At 47.2% G+C, this 18,291-nt stretch overlaps 1 protein-coding gene across 1 annotated transcript in view; it reads left to right on the forward strand.

The window, feature by feature from the left end:
* Window positions 1-1,814: 1,814 nt before the first annotated feature.
* ILDR2 (immunoglobulin like domain containing receptor 2) overlaps window positions 1,815-18,291 on the forward strand; it is a 33,399-nt gene continuing 16,922 nt past the window's right edge. Inside the window, exons 1-3 of the mRNA XM_062511353.1 lie at window positions 1,815-1,875; window positions 8,594-8,926; window positions 10,016-10,135. Coding sequence (XP_062367337.1) covers window positions 1,815-1,875; window positions 8,594-8,926; window positions 10,016-10,135 — 514 coding nt within the window. The remainder of the gene's footprint in view (window positions 1,876-8,593; window positions 8,927-10,015; window positions 10,136-18,291) is intronic.

Here is an 18,291-nt window from a genome sequence, read left to right on the forward strand (position 1 = left end):
GGGGCCGGCATGGGGCGGGAGCTGCTCGGGAGCGTCCCGTTGTGCAGTTTGCGGAGACTTGGCGGAGAGGGCTGGGGTCGTGGGAGCAGCCGGTGCCTGCCGCCCGGCCGGGGGCGCGGGGCTGGTCCGAGGGGCAGCGGCGATTCTCTCCACCCGGTCCCGGCGGCGCTTGGGGGAGAGCGCGCCCGTGCCGGGGAGCGGGGAGCCGGCCCGGGGGCGTCGGAGTGTCCTTGGCCGCTGTGCGGGAGGGATGGCGACAACCCCCCGGCTCCCCCCACCCGTGCCGTGCCGTGCCGTGCCGTGAACAATTGCAGGAACTTCTCCTTTACCCGGTATCCTGACCGCACATGCCGTCTCAACAGAGGTGTGAGAGGAGGGGGCTGCCCTGCCTCTGCTTCCAGGGGGGGGCAGAATTCTAGGGGGGCCCTTCCCCGTGACAGTGCAGTCGTGCCCAGGCCTTTGTGACCGCAGGACGGGATTGCCCCCCGGCCCAGCTCGCCGCCCGCCACTTGCCTCGGCGGCTCCCGAAAAGGTCGGGCCAGTCCCCCCCTAGGGCAGGGGGAGGGGAGCCGGAGAGGCAACCAGAGAGGGCTCAGTGATGGAGAGAGGGCAGGGGGGACAAGCTGAAAAGGGGCTGAGTCTGAGAGCTGGGCAGCGAGGAATGGAGAGGGAAGGGATTATAGCGGGGTGAGAGCGGCGGGGCAGCCGGGAACCGGGGAGAAAGAGAAAGCCGTGTCGGGTCAGGGGTAAGATCTGCCTCCTGTGAGCCGGTGCAGCAGCCGGGCACAGGCAGGAACAGCAGGCTATAGGAAAAGCTGCAGTAGGATGACTTAGCCAGGCAGGCTGGTTACAAGCTGAAAGAAGAAACAGACACACTTGGGTTAAGTGGCATTTATTTCCCTCTGTCACCTATGTATCCCACAAAAAAGACCTCAGTCTCTTCCTTCTTCCTATTCAGATTTAGGATTCACAAGCAGTAAATTCGGCTTTTAGTCATAACACCTCTCTCCCACCACCCACCCACCCCTTTTCTTGCATTTTTCACTCTGAGTCATCTTCAACACCGGTGCCTGCCTACTGCTCCCTTCCAGGGTTTCACGGCCTCATCTGGGGCTTCATCAGCTTCCAGCTCATCATCCCTCCCTTCTCTCCCTTCCTCCTTCCCTGCCATTTGGCTGCCTCCAAATGCGTCCCACTTCAGTGAGTTGGTCTGGAGTACCAGTGCACCCACAGCTACCCCTCCTTTCCTACTAGCCATAGTAGTGTGCTGCTAAATAGCATCCAAGGACCGGCAAAGGATTTTAGCTACAAGGGGTAGCTAAACATAACATTACATTCCTCCCTCTTTTTAAAGAGCTTCTTTATCTGGACATGTCAAGCTAATCAGGACTTTTTTATCAAGCTGAAAGACCGTGCTGTTGACACTTTTCTCCTTCCACTGAGGGCAGTTCGAGATTCCTGGCAGCGAGCACTGTTTGGAGCATGCAGGGTCAATGCAGAGAGAGAGGTACCGCTGCAGTGGGAAGACCTTCCAGTTTCCTCTAGCCCTGTGGTTTTGAAACAGGATTGCGTGCTGCTGGTGCTGTGGAGAGCTGGCAGGCTCAGGCTTCCGGCAGGCAACAGGTGATCCATAGCTGTGTGCTGAGAGATGGAGGCAGTCAGTGCTCGCCTTCTTGCCTCCAGCTGCTGCTGCCCAGCGATAAATCAGGTGGTGATGTCCCTTTTCACCGCCGAGAGCAAGCAAATAAGCAAAGGTGTGTGAGCGTGTGTGCATGTGTGTGTATGCACAGGAAAGGAGGAGGGGGCTAGCAAACATGGATTCAAAATTTTCCTCTCCCCAGTGGCTGTGCAAAGGAATGAAAGGTCTGCATCAAGGTAAAGAGCCCTAATCCAGCCAGACTGGTACACTCCACTCTGGGGAAGAGAAGTGGGGGTTGGGAGGTGGAGGGGCCAGGGGACAGAGTGCAAGATGAGGGAGAAGCAGGGAGACAAAAGGGAGCATGAAGAAAGAGAAGGCCCTCGTTCCCTCCCCTCCTCCCTGTTAGAGGTGGGCTGAGAAATTTCTAATCAGCACTTTCAGTCCCTTTCCTCCCAGCAGTAATTCCTTTCTGTCCTTTGTTTGTCTTTAATTTTTGGCTCTTGCATTTATCTTTTGTTTGGTTTTGCGCATTGTGAGTTCTTACGGCAGTTTCAAAAAATCCTGTGTGAGGTACAATGGATTTGGTTTGGCTTTTCCCCCTCCTGTCCTGCTCTCCCACATGCCTAAAGCGAGTGTTTTAATAACAACAGCAAATGGATGAAGAGCAGGTCGTTCTTTATTCCTTCCTGCGAGGTCACACGGGTTAAGATATGTGTGGGACTGTGCTTTCATTCTATAAAAAGAAGATAAAATTTGCCAAGTATCCTTAGTCCCTGTGTAAAGCCTGTTCTTGTAAATTACCAAGTGCAGCTTGATTGTGGAATGAATCTTCCCCTTGTGTTTACCATTTTCTTATTAATGCTGTAATTTCTAATTCATTTAAAACAAGAGCATGGTGCTCCACTGGAGACTGAGCTCTAGTTTTATGTACAGAACAAGCAGATTAAATTTTTTTTCTGCCTAACAACTTGGACTAAGCTTGGAAAAATTACAGTTAGAAGACTGCTCACATTAAAATGGGATTTCTTCTTCCTGATAAGTACTTTTCTACCAGTAATTTAGCACTCAGTCTCTGTATACTGTTGCTGTACCTGTTCTTTCCCAGCTACAGTTTAGGAGGGCAGGCAGAGGGGGCATGCTGGAGCACAGTTGTGCTTTGCTTTTCTGTCCAGCTGACCACACTTCTTGGGAAGGCAGGGAAATGGTTGGACTATTTTACTTGTCTTGATTTAAAGTGTTCATCTGACTTCCCTTGCTTGGCTTCACAGAGTGTAAGTGTAGTGTAACTGGGAAGAAATCTCATGTTTTTCTTACTCTGTATTCCTGTCAGGTCACCTCGACTGAGACTGGCAGCAGTGGAAATCCCAATGCCATCCCAAGGGCAGGTATTATGGCTTGGTGTTACAAGGCTTGGAGAGATTCTTTGCATTTCTTTTGCTTTATTCTCAGGCTTTTGATGAGTGATATTTCTGGGATGCCAAACCCAGTCTAAATCAGGCGGCATCTGACAACTGTGACTGCTTTCAGACAGTAGTAAGGCAGGGAGTGGGTTTGATCTGGTGGCCAGAGCTGAGATAATTCACCTGAGAGCATCCAGAGTGACTTCTGTGAATGTGTGTAAGGAGCTGTGGTAAGAGGGTGTAACGTGCACAGGGAAGCTGGTGAAGAGAATGAAGTGAGGAGCAGGGAGTGCCTGGAGAGAGCACCACGGAGAATGTGGAAGAGCAAGGAATAGTCCAATGTCTACTGCAGTCATTTTGCACAGCCTGGGCTCTCCTATGTGGAGTGTTTTTATGTTGAGGTTCTGTTCTGTGCTGTGAGTGCTGGGTGTGCAAGGCCACGCTTTTCTGCAGCAGCTTTGTGTTTTCCCCTTTCCAGGTTAAGTAGATGGAGAGCTGAAATTCTTGGTTTTGCTATGGAGCTGTGAAAAACGGAGCCATGCTTTCACCTCAGCTGCAGCTGTCTTGTTCAGGCATTGGTTTCTTGCTTCCAAAAAAAATTCACAATTAGTGGTCACATTGCTAATACTACAAGTCTGATAGGAACCGGACCAAGACATCCAATTAATTTCCCATAAGCACTCGATACAATCTGATGGCAGTGGCTTTTGCTGGTAAATTGCATGGATTGGATTTAGTCCAACATGAGTAGGCAAGAACCTGTACAATACAATCTCAGTGATCCCGCTGACTCTCCATTCATCTGTTTACACATCTCTTTGTCATCTCTGACTTTCTGGTCTCAAAGCCCAGATCTTGCCCTTCCTGATTCAAACTTGATCCACATTTGAAAGTGTGAAGAGTGTGCCAGTATTCAGCAGTGGGGGAGAGAGCACTTTGAAATGATGCATAGTATCCAAGGGGCCAAAACCAATGATACTTTTTCCCAACAGTTTATTTTATTTGGGAAGTGGAATAAGCTACCCTAAGGGCACTGTCTCTTACCGGTGAACGCATGCTTTCCTAGCTAAAGTCTAGGAGAAACTTTTCTGAGGTGCCTGGTTCAGGACCCAGTGATTTCCATTCTCCTGTAAGCACAACTGCCACTCCTGTCAATAAAGGTACGTGAAAATGGAGGATGTGATTTTTGTATTTTCATAGAATCAGCTGTACTACCTCAGGCAAGCAGTAGCATGAGCCAAAATAATTGCAAAGAAAGGGATGAGATGTATGCCCAGATAGGGAGACCGATGTGACCTGAAGAACAAATGTGTGCTGCCTTCTCTTGGACTCAAATCTTGTGTGTTCCAGAAGGATGCAGCCTGATACATGTTCCAATGAAACACAGTATTTGGCTTTGCCATTACTTCCAGGGTTTGGTGCTTCAGATCAATTTTATTCATACTACATGATATTTAAGGTCCTCTCCAACCCAAAACCATGCTGTGATTCTATTCCTAGAGGCTGTGTAATGAAGTTAAATCTTCCTGGGATTCATTTCACCTCGGGGAGGCATAGACTTCTCTGGAGGTCAATGGCAAAACAAGATCCTAAGTTATCACCTCTGCTCAGGGAAGGGCTTAGGAAGATCAGGCTCAGAAGGCTTAAACCCACCCTTACAAATATCCCCTCTGTAATCACTTCCTGGAATTTTCTTTAATCAGCAGTGAAATGTATTAGTGATAGCTTGTGTGTAGTGTTGATTGCATAGTTTGAATACGTAATCTGAGGATAGTTCAGGAAAGGAATCAGAGCAAGGAGACAAATGCACATTCCCAATTGAAAGAGACAAACTCCATACAATTATATTTCAGAAGTGTGATTATTTTTAAACTCTTTCTTCGGGAGTTTCTGTATATGTATTTGTACAGACACACAAGCCCATGGATTCTTTTTATTTTCTAAGAGAAAGGATAACTGTGATTATAAGATGCAATTGATAAATATTTTCAGACTTTTTTTCTTTGGGTTTAGGAGAACAAGAATGGAGGAAACCAAAATAATCACATAGTCATGAGACTCCCAGGAGCTAGATATTTTTCTTGTGAAGCTTGAAACATTGTGAAATTCACAATGAACAGGTTCCTTCTCTAGAGTGCAGGAGTTACATTTCCATGATAACTTTGAAGTATGGGCTAATTTTGCTCTGTCTGCATCACTCAAAACATAGCACACCACAATTCAGTTTCTTTTTAGTCCTGTTTGTATTAAACTAGACAAAGAGCTACCACAGTGCTGTCACTAAGCTTCTCATAATTTTTCACATATTTCACACTTTTTTCCCTCTGATGTATTAACAACTCAGAGTTCTGTCCTGTGATACATTTGAGGTTTTTCTTGTCTTGGCTACACTACATTTTGAGGTCAGCAGTTTCTTCTGGAAGGTGAGGAAGTCCTGTAATTCCCATGCCTGGACATAACTGATCAGTGTAAGCCACCATCTTGTCTTCAGGCAGCCAAACATTTTGGTGGCCTTTTTGGTGGACACTGTTACAGCAGTGATATACTACATGAATCAATTCCAGTAATTCTTTTTTGGCAGAGGAAATAACAGGTGTATATTTTCCCAATTCAGCCATATATAATTATATGTAATTTGACTTAAATAGATCTAAAGTTTCCTCTGCTCCAGTCTCCCAATCTGAGGCACTGTGTTGCTCTTAAATGCTATTCCTGGAAGGAATGTGAAAATAATACTTAAGAAGTTAATAAAGAGCTTGGGATAGGATATAGAAGATGCCAGATAATTTTATGCACATTTTCATCTTTATGCTTTTTGGTAGAAAAATAATTCCTGTATTTTCCCCAAAGCTTTTCTTTTCTTGATATGGGCATTCACATGGGGGTAGGGTGGGGAAAGTTAGTCAGATGAGAATTTGCTAAAGCTCACCTAATCATTTATTAAAGCAGTCCCTGGCTTGCCAAACTCATTAATCTCATTAACAGGGAAGGAGGGCTGTGGAGCATGGTTAGCTGAGAGCGCTGTGTTTACTAAGCAGCATACTTGGTTCACAAGGGAAAGATTTAAATATTCAGTGTGTCACTGTTTTATCCCTGAAGCTGAGGTAACGTGATGAGTCACTTGATCAGCTCATGCCACATGCTGGCTTTGGCCTCAGACTGTGAGGGGTCAGGCATGGAGCTGCCAGACACAGGTTTGACATGGACCCCTTGGTTTTTCAAAGTGTTCTTCATGATTCCTGCATTCAGATGCAACCCCGAAAGCGTGGACCTCTGGAGAGGAGAGGATTCACCACTTGGTTCACCTTGAGAAGCAAGTGCTGGCGTTCCCTTAGTGCCGCGTGGCCTCTATGCTTGGTCCCTGGGTAAAGGAAGCCTGGCAGAAATGTCACAGCTGTCACTTCCTGAATAATCTCTTTGCCTGTGTCTTGGGAAAGTGTGGGAGCTGCCTCATTCCCCTGCCTGTCCTGTGGGAGACCTCAGCTGTGCTTGGTGGCAGTCTGGAGAACAGCCACACTCCAGTGTTTGGGTTTTGGTCCAGGCACTTCTGGCAAAACTGAGAACCTCCTGTGCAACTTCCACATGGCACAAGCACAATGTGCATAGTGTCCTGCATTCATTACTTGCATAATATAGCATTTCTGTGCAAATGTCACAGCATCCTTGTGCTCCTCAAACCTTCCCATAGTAATCCCCAAGGTCAAATCCTGCCTAGATCAGTAACTCTGTTAGTATCAGTGACCACCTTGCCTCTCTGAAATAAGCTTTCTCCTCGATTCTGTCCATATTGTGTTTTCCTCTCCAACTGGGATTTATAGACTTCATTGTGCATTGCAGTTCAGACAGTGATAACTTGTTGAATTTATTATTCACTGTTTTTCCAGCCTCTTCACTTTGCTTTGGTTCTGAATCCTGATCATGCAATCTCTGCTCACTTTTGCTTTTCAAGTCTGCAGCTGTCTCCAGCTTGACCTTGTCTCTTCATGCCTGCTGTTGTTATACAGTTGATGCATTTATTGCTCTCTGTCTGCTTCAAGCTCCAGTGCTTTAGTCTATGCCTTTCCCCCCCCTCCGTTCTAAAGATAACTCCTGTCATTTCACTTTCTTTTGCCAATTTCCATCTCCTTTTCATCTCTGCTTTCTGGAGTGGGTGGGTTATTTTTGCTGACTCCATTTCCTCTCTTCTCTACATCGTTTCTGAATCTCCTGCAACCTGACTGCAGCCCTCTGTAGTTATTTTTACCTGGGCTCAGTCACCTTCTCCAGCTTCTTCCAACTGAATGCAAGCTTCCTGATTGTCATCCTGCTTATCCTTCTGCTTTTTATATTTGCTCTGATACTTTGTCCTTACTCTTTTTTCTTCTTTCTTGCATTTTCCCTTCTCTTCTACTGCTTCTTGGTATCAGAAAGTCTGTCCTCAGTCTTTTCATTCCTCACTAAGCTTCCACCAGTCCCTTCCCCAGGTGTTGTGTAGACTTATTCTTGTGCTTTGTTGTCTTGAATGTTTCCTTGTGTTTCTTCTTTTTCCCCGTTTCACTGTGTATTCCCTCTTTTCCACCTGCCCTGGGTGAGGTGTGTGGTAACACCAACATTTTCAACACTGAACCTGATCCCCTTTTTCCAGTGTTTTGTGAGTGCTCTCAGACATTGCTGCCTGCAGCACAAGGAGGGAAACAACGAAGGGCACGCGGGAGAGTTTTGGCCATATCTCTGTGGTTGGCTGGAATGCCTCACTCTCCAGAGGGCTGACATTGCTCACTGACTCTCCTCAGCTACACAAGGGTGTAGCAGCAATCCCCTGCATCTTCTTTGGGGCCTTAATGCATCAGGTCCAGGCTGCAGCTCTTCTGTCAGCTGCTAGATAAACATTACATGTTGAGAGTCCTCTCCTCCCCGGGAATGTGAAAACTTGTGGGTTTGGGCCCTTTTTCTCCACACCTCCCACACGGAGCAGTTTCTCTCAGTGCTACTTGCCAGCCCTGGGATGAGCTCTGTGATTTGGATCCACTCCTTCATGCATCTCTGGAGTTTGGCAGAGCAGGCAGCACTAACTGGGCACCAGTGCAGAATATGTTGGTCCAGGCACTGTGTGTTGCTGACTTGTAAAGAGGAGGTGTGATGCCACTGAAATGGGGAAGGTGGTGACTTATTCTGCAGTGGGGTTGTCATGAACTCAGGATCTGGCTCCTTGGCTGACCTGCTCTACAAGTGGAGCATGGCCATCCCCAAAATACCCCTTCCTTATGTTTGAACCTGCCACAGAAGCAGTGAATCATCACACCATTGTGTTAGAGCTTCTACAGCATAAGAATGCTGCATTTGAGCCTTCAGCCCCATCATGCTGTGTTTTTCTTTGTGACTATAAGCTATGAAGAAGCAAACTTATTTCTGCTGCCAACATCCTTGCTCGCATACATTGAGGAGTGTTGTGCCCTAACACCTGAAGCAGATGGACAATTTTATATATATGGGGAGAATGATGCTGTGATAAAATGCAGTAGCTCCCTCTTCAAGCAGTGCCAAGGCATATGATACTCATGTTTTTGTCTTCCAGCTGAGGTGGAAGGGTTGCAGGTCACTGTGCCTGAGAAGAAGAAGGTGGCCATGTTATTTCAGCCTGCTCTGCTTCGCTGCCATTTCTCCACTTCTTCCACCCAACCAGCTGTGGTACAGTGGAGGTACAAATCCTACTGCCAGGACCGGATGGGAGAAGCTCTGGGTATGGTGACTTCTGGTTTGCAAACAATGAGCAAGAGGAACCTGGACTGGGATCCCTACCTGGACTGTGTGGACAGCAGGAGGACAGTCCGTGTCGTGGCCTCCAAACAGGGATCTGCCATCACCATAGGAGACTTCTATAAGGAAAGAGACGTCAGCATCGTCCATGGTAAATCTCCTACCCCAGTGGTGCTTGGTGGGGGTTGGAATGGACCCTTATCAATTTGGGATACTGGAGTCTGGCAGTAATTGTTCAGTTGACTCCCTCAGAAAAGGCTGTGGGAAGAGAGCTGTTGTATGTCAGACGTTTAGGATTCAGCCAGCCAATCCTAGACCCAAAGGCAATTTTCTTTGGCAATTCCCTTCAACTGACTCCTCCTAGGTCTTCAATTCAGATCCAGTGTCCTTTTTTTCCCCTTCCATGAAGTGGAAGCTTTTCATTCCTGATTTCTGCATATTGCTGTGTCACAAAGATTTTCCTTAGCAAAGGGGTGGCAGCATGAAAGATACAAATTCACTTTCTGCAGGATATGTTTTTCTTCCTTGCAAATGCCACTGATGTTTTCCTAGTTCTGAAATACCAAGATTATCCTGCACCTCATGTTTGCTCAGCCATGGACTTCACCAGCTTACCCCGTGATGAACCTAAACCCACACAGCCTTGGGCAGAGTGAGAGAAAGAGATTTTCATGGGGTGAAGTCAGGCTGGGTGGAGATGGAGGATGGCAGGGTCCTTAAACATTTTTATCTGGAAGGCTGTGTGAGAGACCTTGTCCCTCAAAAGTAACAGGTGTCTGATTGACTGGGGAAACCACCTAGCCAGAAGTGGAGACTGCTTGGTATGGAGAGCATGTGATCAGCCTCACAAGAGGGAGTGCTTTCCTTTGTATCTGTGTAACCTCTTCACAAATGGCTGAGGTGCTGAAAAGGAGACACTAAGTCCTTCTTTCATGACATGAATAGTGTTGGGACCCCAGCCTGAAGTGACAGGAAGGACAGAGAGAGACATTAGGGCTTGGCTCCTGCGCCACCCTTGGCTCTTGCAGGGTGAGCTGGCTATGCAGCATTACCTACAGCCAGATGTCCTGACCTGTTGTTTTTTCCTGAATACTGTGAGATTCTGGATAAGGTTAACCCTTCTTCTTAGTAAGGAAATGAAATGGATTTGGGACACAGAGATGGACCCAGTGCATTCAACACTCCATTTTTCCTGTAAGTGTGGGAGGGAAAAACCTGACTTTTGTTTTTTGCCTTCCAGATGCAGACCTGCAAATCGGGAAGTTGATGTGGGGAGACAGTGGCCTCTATTACTGCCTTATTATCACACCAGATGATGTGGAGGGCAAGAATGAAGAATCAGTGGAGCTGCTTGTGCTTGGTGAGGCCTCTTGTCAGGCTGCTTTTTTGGCAGATACCTGATGCATCTTTCCTCCTGCTCTCTCGCTGTCTCTCCATCCCTGTGCACCGTATTACTATGGGTGTAAGAGCTATGTAAAACAGTCCCTGCAGCACTGTCACCATTGCCTTGCACCTTGTGCAGTCATTCACACCTAGGCAAAGTGGGTGGCAAATGCTACCAAACCAGAATAGTAATGTTTACACCCACACTGCTCACACGTTACACAGGCATAAATGACTGCAGAAACTGCGTGGCTATGGAAAGGCAGAACTTTTGTTTTTAAGGGATAAAACAAAAAAACTTGCAGCAAAATGAACATTTGGGACTGAGTCTTTTAACAGCAGACACCCAGAAGATATCAGATCCTGTGATTTTTCCAGTCCTCTCCCACTCTTCTAACCTGTGAGGATGTCAGGAAGCCCTGTGTTGAATGTGTCAGTTTGGGAGTTTTTTTTGTGTGCCTAATAACACTTGTCCAGTTAGAGGTGCAGTTTCACTGTCACCCTGATCAGGTCTAGGCTGGTGCTGCCACTGACAGCACCTACCTTCTTTGTGGTGTATGTGCTTGGCTCTGTGTTAACCTCCCTTGAGCAGTGTGCTGAGCAGGATCAGTTTCTTCCTGATTTTCAGGGTATGCTTTTAGTGGTGGCTTCCATGATACAGCTCACTGTAAAGGTGAGAAAAGCAGCCATTCCCACTGGAGGAGAAAAGCAGAGTGGAATGGGCCTTTCAGGGACTTTTGCTGACATGCCAGGAGCCAGCTGTAGTACTTCAATGCTACATGTCCCAGGAGAGCAAGCTGAGTTTTTCCCAGCTTACCATAAGACTTCACTCTGGCTCTTGTGACTACAGATCTGTGTATCCTGTGATGGAAATATTAAGAAGTTGGGGTTGATAGTGTGTAGGTGATCTGTGGAGGTATACAATAGAACATGTCTGTCAAGCATTCCCTTGATCTCCTGTCAAAGGTCAGAGTTTAATTGGTATTTATATTTGGAGCTGTAGTTATCATCACCAAATAAACCAGACTGAATGGGTGAGTGGCTGTCACAATGCCATTGCCTCTCCTCACCCCTTTAATGTCAGCCAAACAATGGACAGTTGGAGTAGAAGGTCAGTCTGGTCACTCCAGAAAACAGTGTCACATGCCTGTGTAAATCCAGTGTGACTGTGTATCATCTGCCACTTAGTAACAGGCCCAGGACCAGCCTGTGTGAGTTCAGGTGAGGTTATCTCTGCCAGGTGGCAGTGGTAGCTGTTAAAATCCTCTCCTGGGGTCCTGTGTCTGTGTAGTGATGAACTGCTGAATTTTTGTCCCTTCTTCACCTTCTTGTCTAGGATTTGGTGCCTTCCTTTTGTGTATCTACAACTGTGCTCAGACACCAGTGATGAAACAGTGCCATGGTAACAGGAAGAATTGGTTTTTCAGTGTGTACAGAAGACTGTGGGGAGAAAACACAGAAATCCCCTCCTCTGGAGCTGGCCTGATGTCTCTGCCCCCAGTTCATTGTGGTTGTTTTGGGGGACACATGTAGCTTAGGCTGCATCACCCTTGACCACATCTGCTTTTCTGTTTGGCCTCTGGGCCTGACCTTGCACTTTATGCAGCTCTCTGCCAAGCTTGGCAGCAGCATGGAAGCAGACTTGTCGTGGGCTTACTTTTGCCTCATGCTGTTAGGCAGCTTCTGTACATTGCTTTTCCTGGATAGAGGCAGCATTCCAGCTTTTGGTGCAATTCCAGGGTTACCGACCTGTTTTCCTCCTTCCCTCTCTTCCCCTTCCCACCTTACTCTTTTCTTTCTGCCTTTGCTGTTATTTTTTCTTTGTTTTCTTTTATCTCTCCCTACTGATGGCTAAAGGATGAAGCAGCCAGTGATGAAAATACCACTTCTTAATATTCTGCATATTCTGGGATACTTTTTGTTCCATCCCACTGCTTGGAGGGAGACCCTAAATACAGAAATAAATACAGGCTGTAGCAATTCTACAGTCCTAGGGACATGTGGTAAAAGGGTTTTGTTTGCTGTCCTGCTGCTCTTTGGGTGGAACCCAGATTTTCTGTTAGAGGGGCTGGAGCAGCAGAGGGATGGTGTGTGAGGGATGCTATGATTCCAGAGCACATTGCTGTTTGCTCCCTGCTTACAGTGGTCTCTCAAAGCAATTTACATTGCTTGTTTTGGGGTTGCTGCATGATTTCAGCATAAATTAGAATTTTGAATAGAGCAGAGGTTCTACCCACTCACATTATCTTTGGGGTGACAGAAAAATTTGAATGGAAAAGGAAATAGGAAAATATCCCTTGTAGTGGTTTCATATTAATTCCAGTATGAAAGGGCAGTTTAATATCATGTTGGAACCATGAAAGGCCTGAGAGGCAAAAATGATAGATATCATACTTATAGCATCAATAAATTAATGGAAGTCTGTTTAGCTAAAAGTGGAGGGTGCTGCTTTTATTCAGTGAATCATACCATGAAAAATTGATCAAAGGGCACCTTATAATGACTTAGAGCAAAATCCAACACCTGAGCAAATTACAGTATTTCTTTTTTTTTCTTAGGAAAGTGATCACAGAGACCTTCAGTGACCTCTTAAGTAGCCAGAGAGCCTGGGTCATGATGAGATTGCATGTTGGGTTTTGTTACCTGGATGTGTCATGTTGACACACAGAGATGCTGGTCAGCCCTGGGTAGCATCAGAAAATCCCATGTGCTGCCCTCATGTCACACTTATTTCAGAAAAGCATGCAAGTATTTGTTTATATCCATGTGTGCTCAGCAAAGCTGATAAGACTTGTAAAGCATACCTGATGCTAGGCATGTGCTTATTATGCACTTTGCTGAAAAGCCCATTCAGTATCTTCTGCTTAGTCAGGGACTTGAACTCTCCCTAAGGGAATCAGTGCAGGTGAGGGAGGAGGGGCAACAACCTCTGCCTCAGGAACACAGGAGACCCACTGGTAGGGAACCTCCTGTAGAGTAAGGAGAGAATTTAAATTAATAATAATAAAAAAAACTATTGCACATTTGTTATGTTTTAAAAAAATATTCTTTAGTCCTTATTACTCTCTACAACTGTCTGAAAAGAGGTTGTAGCAAGGTGGGAGCTCATCCTCAAGGTGTGCTGGAGTGGGTTCAGGTTGGATCAGAAGGAATTTCTTCCTGGAAGGGTTGGCTAAACATTGGAATGGGCTGCCCAGGGAGGTGATGAAGTCGCTGTCTCTGAGGTGTTTAAGGAAAACCTGAATGTGGCACTCAGTTCTGTGGTCTGGTGGTGTTTGGTCACAGGTTGGACTTGATCTCAGAGGTCTTTTCCAGCCTAAAGGATTCTGTGATACATGTGCATTTTGATGGCATTTGGAATCTCCAAACAGGATTTGTATGCTGGAGACTATATGAGCTCTGCTTCTGCTGCAGACTAGTCAGACCTTAGCAATTCTGCAGCAAGAATCAAGTGACACTCCTTGCACTCATGTTTTATTAGAAAAGGAGAACCTTTGCTGACATTACAGCTGGGCTAATGAATCCATTTGCAAGTTTATATATTTTATTTTTTAAAACTTTTTGTTGTGGTTGAATCTGAAAGGCTGAATCCTAAATTGAAGGAAGTCTGCATTTCTGTTATAGTAGCTGGCAGATAATGTCCTGCCTCTTGAAACACAGACAGTGCTATTAATCATATTGTTATTTGTAGCCCCTGTGTATTGCTTTTTATATGAGGATGTCAGTGGGCTTCAGTAAAGTAATTCATTGCAGCCTTTCTGATGGGAACTGCGCGTGTACCAGTGCAGGGATGTAGCGTGCCTGGAGTAACCTTCAAACCAGAAGTACAGTGCACTGTCAGTGTCATCCTAGCTTCGTGTCACCAGCTCACATCAGGAAGCAGTCCAGCTTCATTGCATGGCATTGCATACAACCCAATAAGCCTTCCCAAGAGCCAGAATTTACTAACCAGGTGCAGGGACCTATGTAAGCTCCTACAGAGCAGTGCCTGTACATACAGCTCAGCACAGCTGGGTACCCTGGAGTGCATAAGTCTGTGCAAGCTTGGTGATGTTTGCATTCTGAGATTTTACATAGCTTAGGCACGCTTCACAAAGCAGTGGCTCCATTCACCAGGACCTGTCAAGTTTCTGGAAGAGGCCAGAAAGTTGTTGGTTGGACACTTTGGTTAGTGATCCGTGTACTTTGCTAGACAGATATTGTCAGGTTTCTTTTCCATACAATTCAGCAGCTAATATTATATAAACTGTGTATCAGTAAAATATTATTTTATGGTTAATCACAGAATCATAGAATCATTAAGGTTGGAGAAGACCTGCAAGATCACGGAGTTCAACCTTTGATTGAAGACTACCATCTCAACTAAACTGTAGCACTAAGTGCCATGTCCGGTGTTTCTTGAACACTCCCAGGAATTATGACTCTACCACTTCCCTGGGCAGCCCATTTCAGTGCTTAACCACCCTTTCAGTGACAAAATTCTTCTTCATGTCCAACCTGAAACTGCCCTGGCACAGCTTGAGGCCATTTCCTCTAATACTATTGCTTCTTCCCTGGGAGAAGAGGTCAACCCATCTTTCCACACCATCCTTTCAGTCAGTTGTAGGGAGTGGTAAGGTGCCCCCTGAGCCTCCTTTTCTCCAGGTTAAATACCCTCAGTGACTCCTCATCAGACTTGATCTCCAGATCCTTCCCCAGCTCACTTCCCTTCTCTGGACTCCAGCACCTCAATGCCTTTCTCAGAGGGAGGGGCCCAAACATAAACACAGGGCTTGAGGGGCCTCACCAGTGCTGAGTACAGGAGGACAATCACTGCCCTAGTCCTGCTGGCCACACTATTCCTGATCCAAACCAGGATGCCAACGACCTTCTTGCGCACCTGGGCACACTCTGGCTGATGTTCAGCTGCTGTTGACCAGCACCCCAGGTATTCTTTCACTGTGCAGTTTGCCAGCCACTCTCCCCCAGCCTGTGGCACTGCCCGCTCCTCCTGGGAGACACTCCCAAAGTCTTTCTTAAGTCCAGGAAGATGCATCCACAGTCTTTCCCTCATCCTCTAGATGGGTTGCCTGGTCGTAAAAGATCAGCTTGGTCAAGGAGGACTTGCCTTTCCTAAATCTGTGCTGGATCCTTCTGGTCTTCTGGTTGTCCTGTAAGTGCCATGTGGTTGCACTCAAGATTCCATAACCTTCCCAAGCACCAAGGTCAGCCTGACAGGCCTGAAATTGGGGCCCTAGTAAGTCTTTTAGAAGCTGAAGCTTCTCCCTTGTTATGCTTTCAATAACAACAATTAGCATTTGAGGTTTGTTTTAATTTCTGGAGACAGCTGGCAACTAACATTGGTAAACTGACATCTTCTGCAGTTTATATTACCAGCCAGTATCCATATAGGCTAAACCCAAAATTTAAAGTCTTACACCCATAGTAAAAGTAGTAAAGGATGTAAAGTAAAGAATGTAGATACATATACTCACAGAGCATATTGTACAGTAATTAATGTACTAATAGAGACATGTGTTGACTTTCAGTGAGGATAAATCTCCACTGGGACACGTGTGTATGGTGTGCAATGCTAATAAGGCAGTTCTTACTCAGCAAAGTGACTCAATAGCTGGTATAAATATAGCCAGGTTTGGAGTCTCTTCTATGCCAGGAGAGACTGTATAATGAAATTTGACATGATTTTGGAGATTGAAAAGTTCTTGGCAGAATTTTCCCTTACATGATGTTGGTTTTAGGATTTTGCTCTGATTTGCTGAAAAGCTGCCAGTAGCATCTGAGCCAGTGCTCGGTCACAGGAGCTGGCAGAGTTGTGCTGGTGGCCTTGTGTTGGGGATGTGTTGGCCCACGTCTCGGCTGGGAAAATGGCTGTGAGCAACTCCAGGGAGAGGGCTCACAGACCTTGAGCTGTGACCTAAGGTGGGTGATGCCAGCAGGCGAAAGAAGTGATTGGCACAGAAGCCTTCCTCTTAAAAATCCTGGAAAAGCATTGATGCACTGCCCCAGACCACTGTGCTGCTGCCTTTGTGACCCCAGTCCTCCTTGTCCTAGGCTACCTGGTTATTTATTTCACTACTAACCTACTCCTGGTTATTTATTTCACACCTATTAGAAGTGCTACTTGTTGCCAAGGTTTTTTACCCCTGTTTTCCTCCTTATTTGGCAGGGACAGCCACATGCTGCTCACAAAGGAGACTGGTGCGATTAAAAGACGCGGTTACTACGGTAGCCATGGCGACAGCCTCCTTGGAGGTCTTTGTTGCCTGCTAAAACTTTGATCTCCAAAAGGGGCTGCTGCTGTTTCCCTGTCCAATTGAAGAGAAGGATGGGAAGAAAGGATAAAGTTTACTCCAAGCAGAGGGAGCACAGAGGAACTCACTGCAGAGCCATGCTCCCCCAATAAATCTCACAGCAGCTGTCTTGGAAAAGTATCTGATTTACAAGGACCACACTTCCTCTCCTGTGCTTTCCAGCCCCTCCTCAGGGCAGTATCCCTTGCCAGGGTCCTCTTGCTGTGGCATGGCTTGGCAAAGTTTTCTGCCACTGGGAAGGAAATAATTCCCTCTGTACTTTCTGTGTCCTGTGATCCCACTGCAGCAGGTTGGGCTGCGGAAGCAGCCTTCAAAGAGGAAAACAGTTCAGCAGTCCATGCCATAGTTACCCAATATTTATCACATTTATGCGATTGCCAGGATTTACCACGTTCCCATATTTACCCAACTGCCGTGTTCCTGACTGCACCTGCGCCTACTTTATTCACGCCATCGTTTCTTTTCAGCTGTACCACTTACCCTAATTATTTTTGTGTCTCTTCTCTGCAGACTCTCTGCTAATTGTGTGCTTGACTCCAGGTCTTCCCTGCTCTGCTGCTATTTGCTCACTGCTCTGTCGCCTGCCTGCCTCCTGTGTATTAACTCCTGTCCTCGCTCGCCTCTGCTGTGTGTCTGCACCTCTTGGAGCTGCTCTGCATCCCCTCAGCTTTTCCTCTCCCATTCCTCCTCCTGTGCTCTGCCAGTGCAGATGGGGGCCTCGTGAGCTCCGTTGCATTTCAAGGCTGGCTGGGGCCTGGGGCGTGTGAGGTACCTGGTGAGAGGCCGCTATGGGCAGGTAAAACCCTTCAGCAGCATGGTGGGAATAGAGATGGCACATGTCCCAGATCCTTGCAGAATGAGGACAAAGCTCCTAGCTCTGACACAGTCACCCGGGACAACCCTGGAAAACGGGGCCATTGTCTATTCTCTCAATCCCCTCGGTGGTGAGAGCTTGCACAGAGGACACAAAACTCTTGTGGGTGGGGGCACAGATCAGTGGCTCAGCAGTGGTGCCCAGCCATTACTTGTAGTGCCTGCAGCCCTTTCTCAGGTGGGCAGAGCTGCTGTGGCCAGATGATCTCTTGGCAGGATGCTTTACTGGATTGTTTCTTCCCCACCGATTGCTATCTAGCCCCAGCATCCACTTTAAAATTTTCTTGAAAAAAAAAACAAAAATCAAGAGAGAAGGAGGTGGGCTTAAAACCCATGGAAGGAGCATCCTAGGCATGGAGAGATGGATAGGGGGCCATGGATGCTCTGACTGCCTCATGCCTGCTCTTACAGCCATGGGTCCAAAAGGTTGCCCTTCCCTCTGTGCTTTGGGCAGTGTGTGCCCCACCAGGGTGCTGCCCCAGGATCCCCTCTGTAGCCACCACCTGGCTCTGGGCTGTGCCCATATGTGGGCCAGGCTTGCAGAGAGCAGAAGGCGAGAGCAGTGGCAGCACTGCCTCCCTGAGCTGCCCTGTCCCTGTGTCCCTGTGCCTGCTGACTGGCAGGACTGGGATTTTGCTCCACTTGTTGCTGGCAGCAGCAGCAGAGGGAGGAAAGTCGCCTTCAATGAGGGACAATAGTTGGGAGCCTCTGGTTGCTGGGGTAACCGCAGGCAGCCTCAGCCTGCTGGCTTCCCTGAAGGAATGGTGTGGGGAAGGGTTAATCAGGGGATTTATCCAGCCCAGGGGTGGGCATTGTGCTTACTGGCTGTCAGCTGGGCTGGGTGAGGCAGGCAGAGTTCAGGAGGAGCTGTGGTGGGGTTTGCTGCTGCCTCGGGTCCTCCCAGGATTTGTGCATCCCTGCTGGGGGCTCTGGGGCCTCCAGGGCTGTG

Source organism: Cinclus cinclus, chromosome 2 (assembly GCF_963662255.1).
Source record: "Cinclus cinclus chromosome 2, bCinCin1.1, whole genome shotgun sequence".
Taxonomy (NCBI): domain Eukaryota; kingdom Metazoa; phylum Chordata; class Aves; order Passeriformes; family Cinclidae; genus Cinclus; species Cinclus cinclus.